This window comes from Gigantopelta aegis, chromosome 14, assembly GCF_016097555.1.
Source record: "Gigantopelta aegis isolate Gae_Host chromosome 14, Gae_host_genome, whole genome shotgun sequence".
In the NCBI taxonomy this organism is placed as follows: domain Eukaryota; kingdom Metazoa; phylum Mollusca; class Gastropoda; order Neomphalida; family Peltospiridae; genus Gigantopelta; species Gigantopelta aegis.
In genome coordinates, this window is record NC_054712.1 from 15,581,777 (window position 1) to 15,601,385 (window position 19,609).

Genomic DNA, 19,609 nt, shown 5'->3' on the forward strand with positions numbered 1-19,609 from the left:
AACCATATGCATGCATGCATGTATGCATGTATGCATATATGCATGCATGCATGCATGCATGTATATATGTATGCATGCATGTTTGTATGTATTATACAATGTGCAGAACCATAATCAAGTTTTGAACGCATTAAAAATCGTTGTTGTCAGAGCATGATAGCTCGGTTTGAACACAATTCTGTATTGACTTTGATAATCTATAACTGATGCTCATTGTTGAATTATATTCAAACAAAGCAGCAATTCGCGTTCTACAGCAAATCTGAAACTCTTCTACATACAACAAACGATCAACACAAGGTTTTATACAGAGATACGTACCCTTTATTTTCACAGGAAATAAAGTTACAAACATAATGTTAACATGTGGTATAGTGGTTTCGTTAGGCTACATTACATAAAACTCGACACCACACGCACTTTAAAGGTTCAATCTTTTAAAACATGACTTATAAATCACGTAATCGACCTCTTACAACCTATGCCAAGGCGATGTTGCAAAATACCATACCTCTGTATATGATGTCATAAGCTTTCTTAAAAAAAAAACAAGAGAAAACGTTTGCACTAAATACTATTTACACAAATCTTCCCTATATATATATATCATATCATATATATATATATATATATATATATATATATATATATATATATATATATATATATATATATACACACTCATGTACTCACGAGCAAATACATCCTCACAAGCAAATACATCATATTATTTATTATTATTTTAATGAAACTAGTTTCACATCCTTTTATGCTTAATTTCCAAAAGCAGTTTACAGAGTCAAAGCTGCAGTTATAATCTAGGTAATTTAAACATGAATTAATTTGCCATTCCATAGTACTACAATCATAATGTCTTTTGAAAATAATTTTAACACTTGAAACATGGATGCCTTCTCCACTCTTTACTGTAAAATGTGTTTAAAAAAAAAATACAGACTTATACTTTTTTTATTATTCAAATATTTGCGTGACGGAAACAATCACAGTTCTCAATTTGTTAAACACCTTAATGACAAACACAGTTTTAATAACCTCATGTATTTTCACTATGAAGAACAGTCATACATTTAAATTTGACACTATTTTACATATAACTAGCATATTTCATTTATATGAAGACTGGTGGGATTTAACTCAGTTGGTCGAGTGCTTGCCTGAGGTACTTGTGTTGTAGGATCGAACCACCTCAGTAGATCCATTAAACTGATCGTTCCAACCAGTGCACCACAACTGGTCAAAGGCTGTGGTATGTGCTTTCCTGTCTGTAGGAAAGTGCACACAAAAGATTTCTTGCTGCTAATGGAAGAATGTAGTGGGTTTTCTCTAATGACTATGAGTCAGAATTACTAAATGTCAAGACATCCAATAGGTGATACTTAAATTAATCAATGTGCTCTAACTTAATCCTGGGATGCCTGGGTAATAGGATCGAATCTTCTTGCTGGACCCACTGTTGGTGTTGTTTTCTGCCCCAGCCAGTGTCCTATAATGGGTATATCAAAGGCCAAGCGATACTGAATACAATGTTCCCTGAATGGGTATATCAAAGGCCATGTGATACTGAATACAATGTTCCCTGAATGGGTATATCAAAGACCATGTGATACTGAATACAATGTTCCCTGAATGGGTATATCAAAGGCCAAGCGATACTGAATACAATGTTCCCTGAATGGGTATATCAAAGACCATGTGATACTGAATACAATGTTCCCTGAATAGGTGAACATATTTTACACATAACAAGTAGGGTCAGTGTATTTGATGATGAACAGCATCTCCTGACAGTTACAACAGCTCTGACGTGCACAGGTTACTCAGCAGCTGCTTCAGTATTGTCAACATTTTGATGACCAACATCTGTAGGACTTTCAACAAATGGCTGCACATCTGTGGGACTTTCAACAGATGGCTGCACATCTGTGGGACTTTCAACAGATGGATGCACATCTTTGGAACTTTCAACAGCTGGATGTACATCTCTGGAACTTTCAACAGCTATATGCATATCTCTGGAACTTTCAACAGCTGGATGCACAGGTTTGTGTGTTATGTTCTGGCGACTGTTGTCTGTATGGGCGACTGTCTGTTTCACACCAGTGGCACTTGTTGTGGGAACCTGGCTGAAGTAGTCATTGGTATTAAAGATAGCAAGAGGCTGGAATCCTGGTGCTTGTTGAGATTTACTCTGTGTTTCGTGTTTTCTTTTCTGTAAATAATGACAATAATATTTCATTATGTAATCATTAAATTCATCAGGAAATAGGATGGTGGTGAAAGGGACACCACCCATTCATCAGGAAATAGGAGGGTGGCAAAAGGGACACAACCCATTCATCAATAGGAAGGTCTTGAAAGGAACACAACCCATTCAAGAAATAGGAGAGTGCTGAAAGGGACACAATCCATTAAGTAAGAAATAGGAGGGTAGCTAAAGGAACACAACCCATTCAGTAAGAAATAGGAGGGTCATGAAAGGGACACAACCCATTCATCAAGACATAGTAAGGTGGTGAAAGGGACACAACCCATTAATCAAGACATAGGAGGGTGGCGAAAGGGACACAACCAATCCATCAACAGGATGGTTTTGAAAGGGACACAACCCATTCATCAATAGGAGTGTGGTAAAAGGGACACAACCCATTCATTAACAAATAGGAGGATGGTGAATGGGACACAACCCATTCATCAATAGGAGGGTGGTGAAAGGGACACAACCCATTCATCAAGAAATAGGAGGGTGGTGAAAGGGACACAACACATTCAGTAAGAAATAGGAGGGTGGTGAAAGGGACCCAACCCATTTATCAAGACATAGGAGGGTGGCGAAAGGGACACAACCCATCCATCAATAGGAGGGTGGTGAAAGGGACACAACCCATTCATCAAGAAATAGGAGTGTCATGAAAGGGACACAACCCATTCATCAAGAAATAGGAGGGTGGTGAAAGGGACACAACCCATTCATCAATAGGAGTGTGGTAAAAGGGACGCAACCCATTCATTAAATAGGAGGGTGGTGAAAGGGACACAACCCATTCATCAATAGGAGTGTGGTAAAAGGGACACAACCCATTCATCGAGAAATAGGAGAGTGGTGAAAGGGACACAACACATTCAGTAAGAAATAGGAGGGTGACAAAAGGGACACAACCCATCCATTAAGAAATAGGAGGGTGGCAAAAGGGACACAACCCATTCATCAAGAAATAGAAGGGTGGTGAAAGGACACAACCCATTCATCAATAGGAGGGTGGTGAAAGGGACACAACCCATTCAGTAAGAAATAGGAAGGTGGTAAAAGGGACAACCCATCCACATAACCTGATTTCTTCTTTTTTCTCTCTTTCTTTTGTACATGTATACAATATAACCTTCAAAATAGCCACTAATAGTGTTCATAATTTGTGGTTAGTAATAATGGCCTTACACTTCTCTACTGAGACATTAAAACTCAGTCTAGACAGAAGCCAATGATGTAACAATGACACAACAGTAGCCAAGTACATGCACCTGAAGCTGTAAAGTAGAGTGAATCAATGACTAAATGAAGGTGAATCATACTGTGTATGGGTAACACATTGAAAACACCGTAGTAGCAGGTACATGTAGCTCAGTGGCAGAGTGCTCATTATTGGCTATCAGTGTTTCTGCCAGAAAGAAATGTTTGGTTATGGCGCTATGGAACTGAATGCAACCACAGTCAACAGGAGGTATTTGGGGGGGGGGGGGGGGGGGGGGGGGAGAAGAAGAGGACATGCTTAGTAAATCACACAGTATTGATAAGGCTGTAATTTTTTTTTTACTTGTTTCCTATTACATGCTGGAAAAATATAGGGTAGGTACATGTACATGTAGGTAGGAAAAACATTTTATTTTGGAAAATAATTTTATTTATGGATATTAAATAAAGGTGTTGACTACCGGTATCCAAAATAACCTCTGCATGTATAGAAATGCATTATGCAAACCAACAATACCATTCATCACAGTGTTTTCCCTAGAAATGAAGTAAGGCATGGTAAAGTGACGTTTTGGGGGCATATTTTATGTGCAGTTTTAAATATAAGGTTTTTTTTTTTTCCATTATACAATTTTCAAAAGGACAAAAACCGTATGGCCATTTTATTTTCTATATCTATTTCATAACTTAATTGAAAAAAGGAAATATAGGTGTGTTTAAAGGCTTCTTTTTACATGGGCTACTTATAAATTTATAAAAGGCAAGACATTTTGAGTTTGAGGGCAACATGGTGCTAACCTTCTGTGGGAGAGTACATACAAAAGACCCCTTGCTGTTTAATAATAGGCAGAAGGTTTACTCTTATACTAACACTTAACTTCTGTACTGGTCCAGGACAGACTTGGTTGAACCGTAATTGGATAGAAACCAGTAAATAAGTTATAACAATTTCTTTTAATGAAAACCGAAAAGAAGGGTTCTATATTTATCTGTCCAACAATAACATTTTAATTTTTTTTTATGAATATTATCTTTCCTAGTGTATCTAAGAAATGGTAGACTTACCAATTTTATAATTTGCAATGTTAGTTTTATTCTGTATGCATCCAGTATTAAAGTACACACTTGGTTTGAAGTACACACTTGGTTTGAAGCAATCAATTGGTCCAATGAACAGAAATGCAGTACAAATGCTCAGGATGCTCAAACGAATGTTGAAAAGTAAAGTTTGTTTTATTTAACGACGCCACTAGAGAACATTGATTTTTATATATAATATCATCGGCTATTGGACATCAAACACATGGTCATTCTGACACTGTTTTTAGTAGAAACCCGCGAAGTTCCCAGTGACCACTTACAAAAAATAACAAAATGCATCGAGATCTTACTGACATAATTAATCATTTGATTTGGCAGTAAACTCCATCAGTATTGGTAAACATTCCCTCCCCTAGTTTATCAGAAGGTCACTAAATTTCTACAAGGCCAGTTTGTCACTGAAGTAAATCATTAAATATAGTTATTATTATTATTATTATTATTATTAATCGGAACACCTGGCTACGCTAGGCGTAGAGTAAATCGGAAAAGATCGCATATATTCGTGAAAACAATTTTCCGACATTTTATTTACGGTTATATGGCGTCAGACATATGGTTAAGGACCACAAAGATTTTGAGAGGAAACCCGCTGTCGCCACTACATGGGCTACTCTTCCGATTAGCAGCAAGGGATCTTTTATTTGCACTTCCCACAGGCAGGTTAACACAAACCATGGCTTTTGTTGAACCAGTTATGGATCACTGGTCGGTGCAAGTGGTTTACACCTGCCCATTGAGCCTTGCGGAGCACTCACTCAGGGTTTGGAGTCGGTATCGGGATTAAAAATCCCATGCCTCGACTGGGATCTGAACCCAGTACCTACCAGGCTGTAGACCGATGGCCTACCACAACGCCACCGAGGCCGGTCACCCACCATCAGTGCTGGAGAAAATATTCCACTTCAGGCAAAAACGAGTTCAGGTAAAATAAACTTAAAAAAATAAATAATTAAGTTTTCATAATTAATAGTTGTAACCCATGTAAAAATGCACAGTGATTCGTTTCAAACTCTATATACATGTAGCTGTTTGCTACTTATCCAGATTCAGGCATTTTGTTTAATTTGGACTAAAAATTAGTTTACCACCCCTAAAAGAATGTGAGCCCAAATGCCTGTTCCACCAATGGATGATTAATCTGTGATTCTCCTGTGACCTTGATTTGACCAGCAGAACAAGATACATGTACTACTGGTAGTGTGGGGTCAGGGGTTAAACAACTATTTTTTAAATGATTAGCACTTTTACTTGCCAATAATAATAATTTTCCACTTGCTTGTCATACATGTACATGTATGTGATTATTATAATAATACATTTTATCATATATTAGCTAGCATATCCAGTGTAATCAAAGTATATGATATTTTTCAGATAACATACTTTGTCTTTGATAATTTTGTATTAGATGTAAATTAATCAAGGTCATAACACTATACATTTATTGACATTCAAGCAACAGTACTAAGGTGATACTATATAATTGATGTATGCATTCATAGTCATCAAACAAAAACATTTCAATAGCAAGTTTACACTGAACACCCTCCAGCGTTTCTGAAAAAAACACCCCACCCCATTAAGCACTAGTTTATTTTTATGTAAGGATATCCAACATCACGTCATTCAGGTTTGACATCATTTCCATTCAAAAAGAATTTGAATATCGAGTAATGGCTGGTAAATAAATGTTCAAGAGCTGCCACTTTTTCCAAATATGTTATGTTGTTATGTTGTTGTTGTGTTGTTGTTGTTTTTTTAATTTATTAGACTCCAACCACACCAATTTTGCAATTTGTATTTATTTATTTTATTCAACCATGTGGTTGCTGTTGTAATTTTCAGCTTCTTTGTGCTGCTGACACGTTTTTTTTTTTTTACATCTTAACGCTTGTTTGCTATATAGACTATATGAATAAAAAGTAATAAAATTGAAGTTCACAGTGTATTTAAAATCCAACAAACAGTTTTGTGATGTCATCTCACTGTATTATAAATAATAGTATTTTGTCTCATAATTATTGTTAACAAAAAAATTTCAGTGTATATGTTTCACCGTAATTTACAATTCTGCGATTGCAATGCATGCGTGTGTTCTCTACCACTTGCGCAAAATCAATAAAGACTGTATAAGTAGCCTATGATAATAAGTAGCCTTCACAACATTACATTTTAGTATTCATTGATGCAAACTGTTGTTTCTCACACATTGTACTTTGAGATTAACTTGTGCACGACGAAAGTGTTTTAATGTGTCTGACTGTGTCTCCACAGGCCATCACCTACATGTATATTTATAGCTTGGAACACTGACTATTGGCCCGAAACGAGCATAATACATGTATTAAAATGGACACACCACATTTTCAGCCAGTTTTTATTACTTTGGTAAAACAAATTTTGAATAACAAGCTTCAGATTTTTGTTTTAATAATCCTTTTTTGTAACACTTATTTTAAATCTGACCATCTCCTACTTCCACTTATTCCCCCCGCTAAAATAACTTATTGGAATTTAGGACATAGACAGACATATTTATTTTATAGACTGATCAGAACACGCAATCGAGCCCCAAATTTCGGGCAATGGTGTTTTTTAACCCCTGTGGGGAATATCAGTCTGCATCAAATGATCAATTTCTCATTATACCTTCAGTCCAAATATGCATAATAGAGCTGCAATGAATATACCCAGTGGCGAATATGAAATGTATCATGAATATGAGGTTTCGAATACAAACAAGTGTCAGACTGTTACAAGTATTGACAAATATGAATAATGACTGTGGATCTATAGTCTGTCCCATGTGGAACACCTTTTGTCATGCTATGGAATTTACTACAAGGTTGTGTTTTCCAGAGACAACTGTTTTCTAAATTGTAAATGGGACATAAAAACAGTATTTTTTATTTATTTCCAAAATACTTTTACTTTTCTTCTCATGTCAAACAAAACTGAAATTATTTACAAAAAAAAAAATGTGTAGGATGGGACAGACTATAGTAATACTGTACTGCCGATTTACAAATGGAGCAACTTGCCTTGAACAAAAATCTTAATTAATATTTAATATTTGTGTTTAACATTGAGACATGGGCTGAAACTAGGGTCTGCACCTTTAATATAACAATATAAAAGTGTGGATAAACTGTGGATAAACTGTGGATAAATGTGATAGTGGTATACATGTACTGGTATCACTCACAGGACTAACGATACTGGTGAGTTTCTTCATAATGCCCCCAAACGAACTGTGTTCCTCCTCCACGCGGCTCACTTGCTCTTCCATCTGGGATATGTTCTGTCGCACAATGCTGATAAATGCCTGACAATAACAACAAGAAGAAACAGTTGACTTTATTTTCAAACATTGAGGGCCATTCACAAACGTACACATTTTTAAATGCGCATAAACTACATGCATGTACTCCTGTCCGGGATGAAGGAGCCGGCGAAAGTAAACACCTGCACCCATGACAGGCATGTGCTACAACAGCTTTCTCTGAATATGCACGTAAAACCTTCTGACCTGACCAGCACAAACTATATGCCGAGGGTGGAGAGGGGGTTATTTCCAGCATATATATAAGCTTTTAAAAATGAAAAACACTGACAAAAATCTTTCGTACAAAATCAAAACTTTGATGTACACTCTCAGGAGGGAGTTCATACAAGCTTTTAGAGACAGTATTCAAGGACTTTTTAATAAAAAGGCATAATTATCCCGATGGTATACCAAAAGCAAGGCTATATGCAGATGATGTAATTACATGTACCTCCCTTGGACTTGTGATCACCCTAATTTACAGACTTCATTATAAATATTATCCTGCTGTAATTAAGACCTGTTTAATGGAAACCGGCAAAGGTGACACAGTGGTTAAGCCAACAGACTACAGGCTGGTAGGTACAGGGTTCGCAGCCCGGTGCCGGCTCCAACCCAGAGCGAGTTCTTAAGGGCTCAATTGGTAGGTGTAAGGCCACTACACGCTCTTCTCTCTCACTAACCACTAAACAACTAACACCTAACCCACTGTCCTGGACAGAGCCCAAATGGCTACAGCATCTGCCCAGGACAGTGTGCTTGCACCTTAATTGGATATAAGCACAAAAATAACTTGAAATCAGATGTTTAATGGAATTACATATAATAATCAGCAGCATGCTGTGTACTGATTATATTGGTCACTGAAATGCATGCAACAACGCCTACATAACATGACCATCATTATTATTGTTACATCTGCAGCACTCTATGGTTTAAAATAGCAAGCGAAAAAAAATATAGCCTGCTTTGAAAAAAAAATGGTTTGTCGGAAATGAGACAGCACATGGTGAATGGATGGTTTGGGACTGTCATAGGTGTTGGAAGATGGCAGCAATGGGGTGGGGGGGGGGGGGGGGAGACTTATTAAATGCGAATTCATATTGTGCATATTGTGGTCCCTCAGTTTCAAAGTTGGGAGGTAGAGAGAGGGCAGTGCCATAGCCATCCCGTTTCCAATGCCTATGACTGTGCATGAAACATTAAATTATAACCGAATCACACGTTCAGCCTCAGCTAAATAGAAGATGAGGTAATTCATTTTTTATTTCGCCTCCTAGGTCTCCATATCAACATTTCTGCCTAAAGATTTAGTGTTAATTTCTGGGCATCTGGTTGCAGATTTACATGTATTTCTGAGTGCATAATTAACTACAATTTCATCCAGCATTCCCAAACATAAACTGTAAACTTTTCTAGGGCGGTTTGCACTGAAAAAGGTTAATTTTCAAAGATGAGCTCAATCAGACCAGGGGTTTGGGTGTTATGACCTGCCCATTTTGGCAAAAATCACCAAAATAGGGTGGGGTGCCCTATATTTGAACGTCCATAAATAAGTAGCTACTGGTCCAATATTGGTGGGAATGGCATCTCTGGAATGAAAATTGCCCAAGGATTCCAAATCTGCCATTATTTTTATGTAGAGGTATGTTAAAGTGTGATGACCTTTTGACCTTCACTTTGACCTTGTTGCCCTAGTGACCTTGAAATGAAAATTGGTCAGAATTATTGCCCAACATGTTTTCTACAAAATATAACAGAACCAGAGATATAATATTCCTCTGTAGTCCACAAAGGCACATCGAAAAAAACTTGTCCATGCAATTAAACTTCAGTTTAGTTAGTACCCTGTTAAGGATAATTCCTATTGACTTTGAGTAGACATTGAATGTTCCTGAAATTTGGCACACACATACTACTGACCATATTGAACAATAATTAATGGAAATTAAAACAGTTTTTTGTAGAAGCCATACCCATATTAATAATGCATGGCAAATTTGTCAATATAGCAAATATTGGAATGTTCTAAGTACAAATGTATATACCCCAAACTGGACTCCACTGGGCTACATCCCTCCCCTGTACTTTATAAACGACCCTTTGTCTACCCGCCATCTACCTCCAGCTTGTCTATCTTGTCAAATACTGCTTCCATGTCACGACACTTCGCCTCAATTCCTGGAAGGGTTTTTGTCAAACAAAGTGAAATATCACTCCGAATCTGAAAAAATAAATTAACAAAATGAAAAACAGAGAGAAAAAAACAACAACATTTAATGACACCTTAAAACATTATAAACTATGGTTGTTTGGTGTCTACGTTTGGTTTATAACATGAGAGGAAAACTGCAGCTGCCATATTCACATAGGCTGCTTAGCCCTGACTGTATGGAAGACTGGCCTCGGTGGTGTCGTGGTTAAGCAATCGGACATAAGGTTGGCAGGTACTGGGTTCGCATCCCAGTAATGGCTCCCACCCAGAGAAAGTTTTAACGTCTCAATAGGTAGGTGCAAGACCATTACACCCTATTCTCTCACTGACCACTAACAACTAAACCCCTGGCCTTGGTGGTGTCGTGGTTAAGCCATCGGACATAAGGCTGGCAGGTACTGGCTTCGCAGCCCGGTACCTGGCAACTCCCACCCAGAGTGAATTTTAACGACTCAATGGGTAAGACCACTACACCCTCTTCTCTCACACTAACAACTAACCCACTGTCCTGGACAGACAGCTGAGGTATGTGCCCAGTACACCGTGCTTAAACCTTAATTGAATAAAAGCACAAAAATAATTTGAAATGAAATGTTAGAACTGTATGCAATAGTGGCAAGAGAACTTTCACAGGGGTGTGCAGACCTGGGGACTACATGTAATTCACAAAGGTCTCTTAGGCTCTGCTAGATAACTAAGCATCCTCTTTGCATTGCACTGCGAGATTGCAAAGTTGTGAGAGTGTAGTGAATTAGGCCCCAGGACTTTAAAAAAAACTGACTATAACCTAGTGTTGAGAATCGGTTAAAATTTCACTATCCATCATCGGTTATACTCAGTTTGCACCACCTCATCACCTCACAGAGATAAGAGGGAGTACTGAGTATTATATAATTTTAGAGGGGGAGGGGGGAGGGGTAGGAGTGGCCTGAGATACAAAGCATTACATGCGAGGTAAAAATGCTAAATTTGCATTACGTAATTGTTGTATATATGGCCTCTCAATGAGGGTGATGTAATACCGGTGGCATAGCGTGGGCTGCCAGCGCCCGGGAAAAAGCAAGTATTGTGCTCCCTAACAAGTGAACCATTAGCACTCCCCGAGTCCCTTCCACCAATCCAGATTTTTGCGCCCAGGGCAACCACCCCAGTGGCCCCGCCCACGCTATGTCACTGTGTAATACCAGTCAGTTGGGTCTTTTCTGGAAGACTGCCAGACACATGTATATATATATACATGCATGCAAGCATGCAATGCAGTACTTTAGAATACTGAATGCGTAGCTGTTCTTTTGTAAAGTTGCACCCCCTCCCTAAAACCAGTCTGACCCCTATAGCGATGAATGTATGGAATTTCAAATCTATTTAGTGCAGTATAATAAGTGATGTTAGTTACATGTACAGTACATGTATTTGTAACAGTATATTTATACCATGTCCATTCAAATCTATTTAGTGTAATATAGTAATGATGTTAGTTATGTGTGACAGTATAAAAAATTATTTATACCATGTCCGTTAATGCACAGAATTCTCAAATCTATTTAGTATAATATAATAAGTGGTTAGTTATTTGTGACAGTATATTCAACCATGTCCATTAATGAACAAAATTTTCACATCTGTTTAATGTAATGTACGTGATGTTAGTTATTTGTGACAATATAGATATCCCAATATTACCATGTCCGTTAATGCACAGAATTCATCCAACTTGGTAAGCATGTCTTCAACACTCTCAAAGAACTTGACTTCCTGAAAACAAAACAATGATCTTAATTCTTACAAGTTACACATAAGCAGGGCCGTAGCTAGGATTTTTTGTTTGGGGGGGGGGGGGGGGTAACTGAGTAGTTAATAGTCTAAAAATCCTTCAACGGTTAAGAAGAGAATTTCTTTAAGTTTCTATAATTTTTTCCAGATTTTTTCGGTAGCTATACATTGTAGCTACGGCCCTGATAAGTATATTGTTCTCCATTTTGTTGTTGTTTGTTTGTAAGTAACCTAAAAAATTTAACATGGTAATCTCAGGGTTAGGTTTTCTGCCAGAAAATAATTTGAGAGTAGGTACATAATAATAACAAAATAGACTGACCATATGTTTTCCTGCTAAGGTCGACGACAGTCACTTTTCGCACCCTTGTTTTTCAAGGCTTCGTACACAGTAAATAAAACATATCCAACGGTAATTTTTTGATATGATATATTTGACAAAAGGTACTTTTTATTTCTTTCCGTTTTAAGAATGCTGGAAAAATTCCAATGCAAACTTGCTATTGAAATTTTTTTGTTTGAATATTACTAATGCATCTGAATGTGTTTAAGAAAATCTTGTGATTAAATTTTTTTACCTTTTACGAAATATGGATTTCAATTGAAATTACGGTAAGATATGCTATATTTATTGTGTACGAACCCAAAACAAGGGTGCGAAAAGTGACTGTCATCAACCGTAGGTGGTTATGGGTTATGCAGGGCTCGAATGTAAGAATTTGTTGCCTAAGCCAATATTTTAAAAACATTGCCATGAGTGAAACGGCACACCAACAGCAATTTTGAGCCTTTTTTAATAAGTGGCCTTTGTAGCAAATCACAATGACTGAAAGGTAACTTTGCTGTATGTAGACATATTTCAAAAGCACAAATGTTAAAGGGACATTCCTGAGTTTCCTGCATTGTAAGAGTTTTCCGACTAATAAAATATTTCTACGATTAAACTTACATATTAAATACAATGTATATATTTTTTGTTTAGAATATCAGTGTCTGTATATTCAATGTGTTTCTGGTTAATTTTTGTCTTAATATGTAGTAGTGTAGGTATAATGTGCTCCTACTGGCAGTAGCTAGCGGGAATTTCCATATTAGCTCAGTTGGTAGAGCGCTGGACTATCGTACTGAGAGTCTGTGGTTCGAATCCCCTAAGTGGAGGTTGATTTTTATCTGTTACATTTTTTTCAGACACCTACGAGGAACATATTACCAGATTGAAATGTGTTTTTCAAAGGCTTCGTGAGAATGGTTTAAAACTGTCTCCAAAGAAATGTAAACTCTTTCAGTCTGAGGTAAAATATCTAGGACACATAGTCTCTGGTGATAGTATTAAGCCAGATCCTTCCAAGGTGGACAAGGTTTTGAACTGGACTCAGCCAGAAAGCCCTGAACAGGTCAGGCAATTCCTTGGCTTTGCCGGCTATTATAGGAAGTTTATTCCAAACTTTTCTAAGATCTGTCGACCACTGACTGATCTGTTACCACCGACAACCAAGAAAGACAGGAGAAGCAAGAAGACAAAGCCTGATGTCAGATTTTGTTGGTGAACAGATCAGCAGCGGGCTTTTGAGTTACTCAAGAGACTTTAACAACACAACCTGTACTGGGGTACCCAGATTACTCACTGCCCTTTGAAGTACACACAGATGCCTGTCACCAAGGTCTTGGAGCCATTTTGTACCAAGAACAACAGGATGGTAAAAGGGTGATAGCCTATGCAAGCCGAGGATTAAGCAAGACAGAATGGAACTATCCAGCTCACAAGTTGAAATTTTTAGCACTGAAGTGGGCAGTGACTGAAAAATTCCACAATTACCTTTATGGACATAGCTTTACTGTTCTTATCGACAATAACCCACTGACATATGTGTTAACCACAGCTAAACTCGATGCTACGGGTCATAGGTGGTTAGCTGCTTTGTCTGCGTATGATTTTGTAATAAAATACATACCAGGTAAAGCCAACACTGATGCTGACATGTTGTCACGACTGCCAGTAAGGTCACCAGAAGGCAATGTAGAAACTATTTCATCAGATTCAATTAAGGCGATTTCTTTAGGTTCATGTCTTCAGTGGTTGCAGATGCTGTAGATGCAGATGAAGCTGGTGATCTGAAACAGATGACTTTTGGGGAGTGGCGACAAGCTCAGATGAGAGACCCTAGCATTAGTCCCATCCTTAGGGATATTGCCCAGGGTAAACGACCAAGAAGAAAAGATGTTTCTTTATCAGTGCATTTAACTCTGTTGAAGGAATTTGAACATCCGTTTATCCACAGACGTGTTCTCCATAGGAAAAGAATGGTCAATGGGACTAGTCCTTCCCACAGCATTTGTCAACACTGTTCTACAAGGTCTGCATAACGACACAGGACACCTGGGTAAAGAACGAACCCTAACGTTGGTTAGGGATAGGTTTTATTTTCCGGGCATGGAGAAAGATGCTTGTATCAATGGATGCGACAGATGCCTGAGGAGAAAATCTCCAACCAATATTCGAGCACCTTTGGTGAATATCCGAACAAACCAGCCGCTGGAATCGCTGGAATTTTCCAACGAAGAACCAGACAACCACGACAACAGCTGATGTGTTATTTAATCAGTTTATTGTACAGACCAAGGCGCCAATTTTCAAAGTCAGCTTATGAAGGAATTATACCAGATATCCAGGATAAACTGATCCAGGACCACACCCTATCATCCAATGGGAAATGGGATGTGGGAAAGATTTAATCGGACACTATTGGATATGTTGGGGACTTTGACTCCAGACAAGAAGGCCAACTGGAAATCACATGTTGCACCATTGGTCCATGCATACAATAGTACAAGACATGAATCAACAGAAACATCGCCTTTCTTTTTAATGTTCGGTAGGCGTCCACGTCTACCACTGGATATTGCTCTGGGCTTGGATAGCAATGATGATCATCAGAATCATACTGAGTTCATCAAGTCTTTGCGGAAATGCCTGGAAGACTTGTACAGACTTGCCAGTGAGGCTGCTGATCACAGTCGAACTCGGCAGAAGAAGCAGTATGATTCCAGAGTCCGCGGGGCTATTATTAAGGTCGGAGATAGGGTGCTTGTTCGAATATTAGCTTTTGATGGAAAACATAAGTTGGCAGACAGATGGGAGGAGGATGTTTATGTCGTGCAAAATCAACCAACCACAGATGTTCCAGTGTTTGTTGTCAAGAAGGAGAAAGGACCTGGAAAGCCACGGACTTGGCATCGAAATCTCCTTCTTCCCGTCAGTTCACTGCCAATTCCTGCCAAAGAGGATATTAAGCCTGTACTGCCACCACGGATCACCAGGCCAGAAGCACCCGTGAAGATACAAACTGCCACAGATCACAAGATGGATCAGCCCCATCTGAAGATGACGAGTCATCAGATGCTGATTCTGTGCAGTTTATGGAATCTGGACAGAAGGTAGTTTCAGCAGGTTTCAGTGCTCCAATAGCAGCCAATGTTATGCCTGTTGAGGAAGTTGCACAGGAGGACACAGCTCCAGTTCCTGAGAACATTCCTCTTGAACTTGGAGACACTTCTGTTCAAGAAGATCCTTTACCAGAGGGGGACATCACGGAGGGATCAAGTGATTCAGACAATGAGGTACAGGACCGTGCAGATGTTCTCAACATCGATAGAACACCTCCAAGACCACCACCAAGAAGATCACTGAGGGATAGGAAACCACCTGAGTGGATAAGGTCAGGTGACTTTTCCATGTCTCAGTCTGCACAAGTCCAATCTCCTAATCGTAGACCAGACTGGAAAGAGCGGGCAACATTTTTAAAGTCTCTAGCACCCACTGGTGTTCTTAGCAGTATGCCTGATAGTGTTCAAGAAGCACTGTTGTCGTTAGTGCTTTAGAATGAGTAAATAACGAGGACGTTATTTTAATTAGTGGGGGGAGAATGTAACCATGTGGGTTTTATTGTTTTAATGATTTTAGTATGCACAAAACACATGCATCTAAACCTTTGGCTAGGAGCTGTAGGGACATACATTTACCTGTCTAAACATCTGACCTCTGACCAGGGATAGTGACGATCAACCAATAGACTAGCCAGCTGTGTTTGACCCAGTTGGTGGCTATTCACTGTCACTCACCTGACATTCCTTTACATGTCACGATCTGCACAGGCTACACACTCTTGATCTGCTTTAAACATACATGTACACTGGGATAATTGGTGAGTTATAGTTCTACTTTTCTAATTCACTTTACTATTTTACTAACATATAAAGTACAGTTTATAAATTACAAATACTACTTAAATTAACATTTACTTTGATAAAGGAATAAACTGAATTAATGTAAGTATTAGAATTTGGGCATGGCACTTACTCTAGCTGTAACAATAATGGATATTCCTATAGCCAAGCCATAATTAAATGAGTCGTTATTATAGTTTTAGAAATGTATGTGAATAGTGTGTATGTGTGTATATTAAATTAGAATAGTATTAGTTTTATTTTACTTGTTTCTTGTAGACTTTTTGACAATTGATGTTACTGCCCTAAAGCCCACAGCTGAAGGTAATGGTATTTCAGTGTCTAGGTAAACCGTATCAACTGTGGAGATAATGTTTTGTGTAGCTTACCTTTATTTTATTATACTATATATCGCCATATGTGTACTTGTTGTCGGTTGTAAATAATGATTTAAGATTACCGGCGATTGATTAATGTTCAGTCATTTAACGTACGGCAATTCTGTATGTGTATTATGCCTATATTTGATGTTTACTGTGGCGATGTTAACTATTGCTCAGTGTATGGTTCTTTCTTTTGTTTAAGCGATTTGCTATTATCTGTAAATAATAATTAGACTGCAGAGTGTATATATATATATTTTAATGCATTTTAATATGGTTTTTTAAGACTGTTTATGTATAGTTGTGAATGTATTTTAATAATGCCATTTTTGCTTATAGGGTTTATTCGACTATATACTCATGTTCTTTGGAATAAAGAACCCTGTTAAACTCTCTTCAATGAGTCCAGATGTCTGTTATCGGGAAGTAACAAATATTTGTAAGAAGCCCAAACTGGACGTACGTACGAAAAAAACATATTTTAGGAAATAAAATGAAATTTAACTTAGTACAAATATTAGAACGATCAGAAATATGTTTAATATACAGCCACTAATATTTTATGCAGAAAAATATATTTGATATGTAATTACAATCATTAAAAAGTCTCTGTTAATCGATAACATCTTAAAAATTTCAGCAAACTCAGGAATGTCCCTTTAAATACTAGCAGATATATACATCAGGTATATACAGTTTGCCATCATTAAGGAGTTTTACAGACTGCAGATATTTTTAACCAGTGGCAGAAAACTGCCGTTGGTGATGTTCCCGACCAATAGAAATTTATATCTCAACGATGACAAATGCTGTAATTACATTAAGTGTCGTCGTTAAGTTCGAGCCCTGGGTTATAGATTTGAAATCATTTAAAATTGTGCTTTGTCAAATTTTATAAAAGCTGTTCTCTTACTACAATGTTTCTAAAAATATATTCATTAATTTTAAAGATTTTATGGTGTAAAATTTGGCAGAATTAAAGTTGAGAGTTAGGGCCCTATAGCTTTATACCATACAGTCAATTACAAAAACTAAGACAGCATTCGGGAATGTTCGGCCCGAGATGTTCCGATTGGTTATGAACTGGATCACAATGTCTTTGTTTTATAAAAAGCACCGGCCTCGGTGGCGTAGTGGTTAGGCCATCGGTCTACAGGCTGGTAGGTACTGGGTTTGGATCCCAGTCGCGGCATGTGATTTTTAATCCAGATACCGACTCCAAACCCTGAGTGAGTGCTCCACAAGGCTCAGTGGGTAGGTGTAAACCACTTGCACTGACCAGTGATCCATAACTGGTTCAACAAAGGCTATGGTTTGTGCTATCCTGCCTGTGGGAAGTGCAAATAAAAGATCCCTTGCTGCTAATCGGAAAGAGTAGCCCATGTAGTGGCGACAGCGGGTTTCCTCTCAAAATCTTGCGGTCCTTAACCATATGTCTGACGCCATATAACCGTAAATAAAATGTGTTGAGTACGTCGTTAAATAAAACATTTCTTTCTTTCTTGTTTTATAAAAACTACACCTAACTGCATTTGGTCTACAACATCAATGTTTATAATATAAATGAATGTTGGCAAATTACGGTAAGCCGATATACGTCCAGTTTTGCGAACCAAAATGTCATACAATTATTAATAGTGGCTCATATATTACAGAGAAAATATTATTTGGGCAAATAACGCCATTATTTTTTTAATATTTAAGTCGCCCAAACGGGACTTTCGTCGCATTTGGCGACCTGGTCACAGGCTGTTTTGAGCTCTGCTAATATGTTATGTAGAAAAATATATTTGATATATGTTACTTTATGTAATTACAATCGTTAAAAAGTCTCCGTTAATCGATAACATCTTTAAAATTGCAGCAAACTCAGGAATGTCCCTTTAATAATGCTTGGTTTTCACTCCCCTTAGCATTTTGATGAGTGTAATTTTCCACTCGCCTAAACCTTTTGAGGTGTGCAATTTTTCACTTGCCATGGTTTTTCAAAAGCCAAGGACTGCTACACAGATAGCCCAAGTACTCCGACTGTAAGAGAGCTAGACGAACATTTGGACATAAATACGCTCTCATTACAGTCAGAGACCAAGCTATGTAATTTTTTGGCAGTTGCCAACCACCAAAAAGTAGTCAAAGATTTCCGCTCTAATACCACAACAATCCATTTACATCGGCCATTTTCGAGTTCCCTGATTAAATAAAATTCAGATATTAATCACTAATACACACACTACAGAAAGAAACCCGACAGCACCCACATTCAGCTAAGCTTCGGCAAACTCCGGACAGCAAAAAATGTTCTAAGTTCGCTGACGTTGCGTCACATGATCGCCCACTCAGCCATTCCGTCTTCCAGGGGCCGTCTCATACAATAATAGTAATACGACAAGTGCCAGACAATCACCAAAAAAAGTTTGTTTTGTGTAACGACACCACTAGAGCACACCGATTCATTAATCATCGGCTATTGGATGTCAAATATTTGGTAATTTTATCATTGTGGTAGAGAGGAAACCCGCAACTTCACGATATAGGTCGGCGAACTTAGAATTCTGCTGTTTGGAGTTTGCCGAAGCTTAGCTGAATGTAGATGCTGTCGGGTTTCTTTTTGTAGTGTGTGTATTATTGATTAATATCTGAATTTTTTTTAATCCAGGAACTCGAAAATTATCAATGTAAATGTAGGCTATTTGATGTCAAACATAGGATTGTTGTGGTATTAGAGCGAAAATCTTTGACTACTTTTGTTGGTCGACGATTGCCAAAAAATTACATAGCTTGGTCTCCGACTGTAATGAGAGCGTATTTATGTCCATCTAGCTCTCTTACAGTCAGAGTACTCGGGCTACTACACAGACTACAGTTACGCCCCTTTATTTACTTTAGGCTTTAACCGCAGACGAAAACAAAACCACGAAGATTATAATTTATATTTCTTACATCTTTTGAAAGATCAAAGTTTAGATACTGGTTGTAGTCCGACGCGAGATCCTCTATGAGCTGTGCGTCATTCACTATCACCCAATCTGCCGTTAAAGATTGATCAGACTTAACAGAAACTTTCTCACTTTTCAACTCCATTCTCGTGATCGCTACTT

General features: G+C 37.9%; 1 protein-coding gene across 1 annotated transcript; it reads right to left on the bottom strand.

The window, feature by feature from the left end:
- Window positions 1-1,294: 1,294 nt before the first annotated feature.
- LOC121388856 (biogenesis of lysosome-related organelles complex 1 subunit 4-like) lies at window positions 1,295-19,607 on the bottom strand. Its single transcript, XM_041520373.1, has 5 exons — window positions 19,452-19,607; window positions 11,815-11,886; window positions 10,039-10,140; window positions 7,797-7,916; window positions 1,295-2,230 (listed from the first exon to the last, which is right to left on the bottom strand). The coding sequence occupies exons 1-5, from the start codon at window positions 19,590-19,592 to the stop codon at window positions 1,835-1,837; spliced, it is 831 nt and encodes a 276-aa protein (XP_041376307.1). The 5' UTR covers window positions 19,593-19,607; the 3' UTR covers window positions 1,295-1,834.
- Window positions 19,608-19,609: the final 2 nt, after the last annotated feature.

Bases quoted from the DNA above. Each gene is read 5' to 3' on its own strand.
- LOC121388856 (XM_041520373.1), bottom strand. From the start codon at position 19,592: ATGGAGTTGAAAAGTGAGAAAGTTTCTGTTAAGTCTGATCAATCTTTA. The intron at 11,887-19,451 runs GTAAGAAATATA...TTTTGTTTTCAG, and splicing joins ACTTTGATCTTTCAAAAGAT to GAAGTCAAGTTCTTTGAGAG. The intron at 10,141-11,814 runs GTAATATTGGGA...TTATTTTTTCAG, and splicing joins TCTGTGCATTAACGGACATG to ATTCGGAGTGATATTTCACT.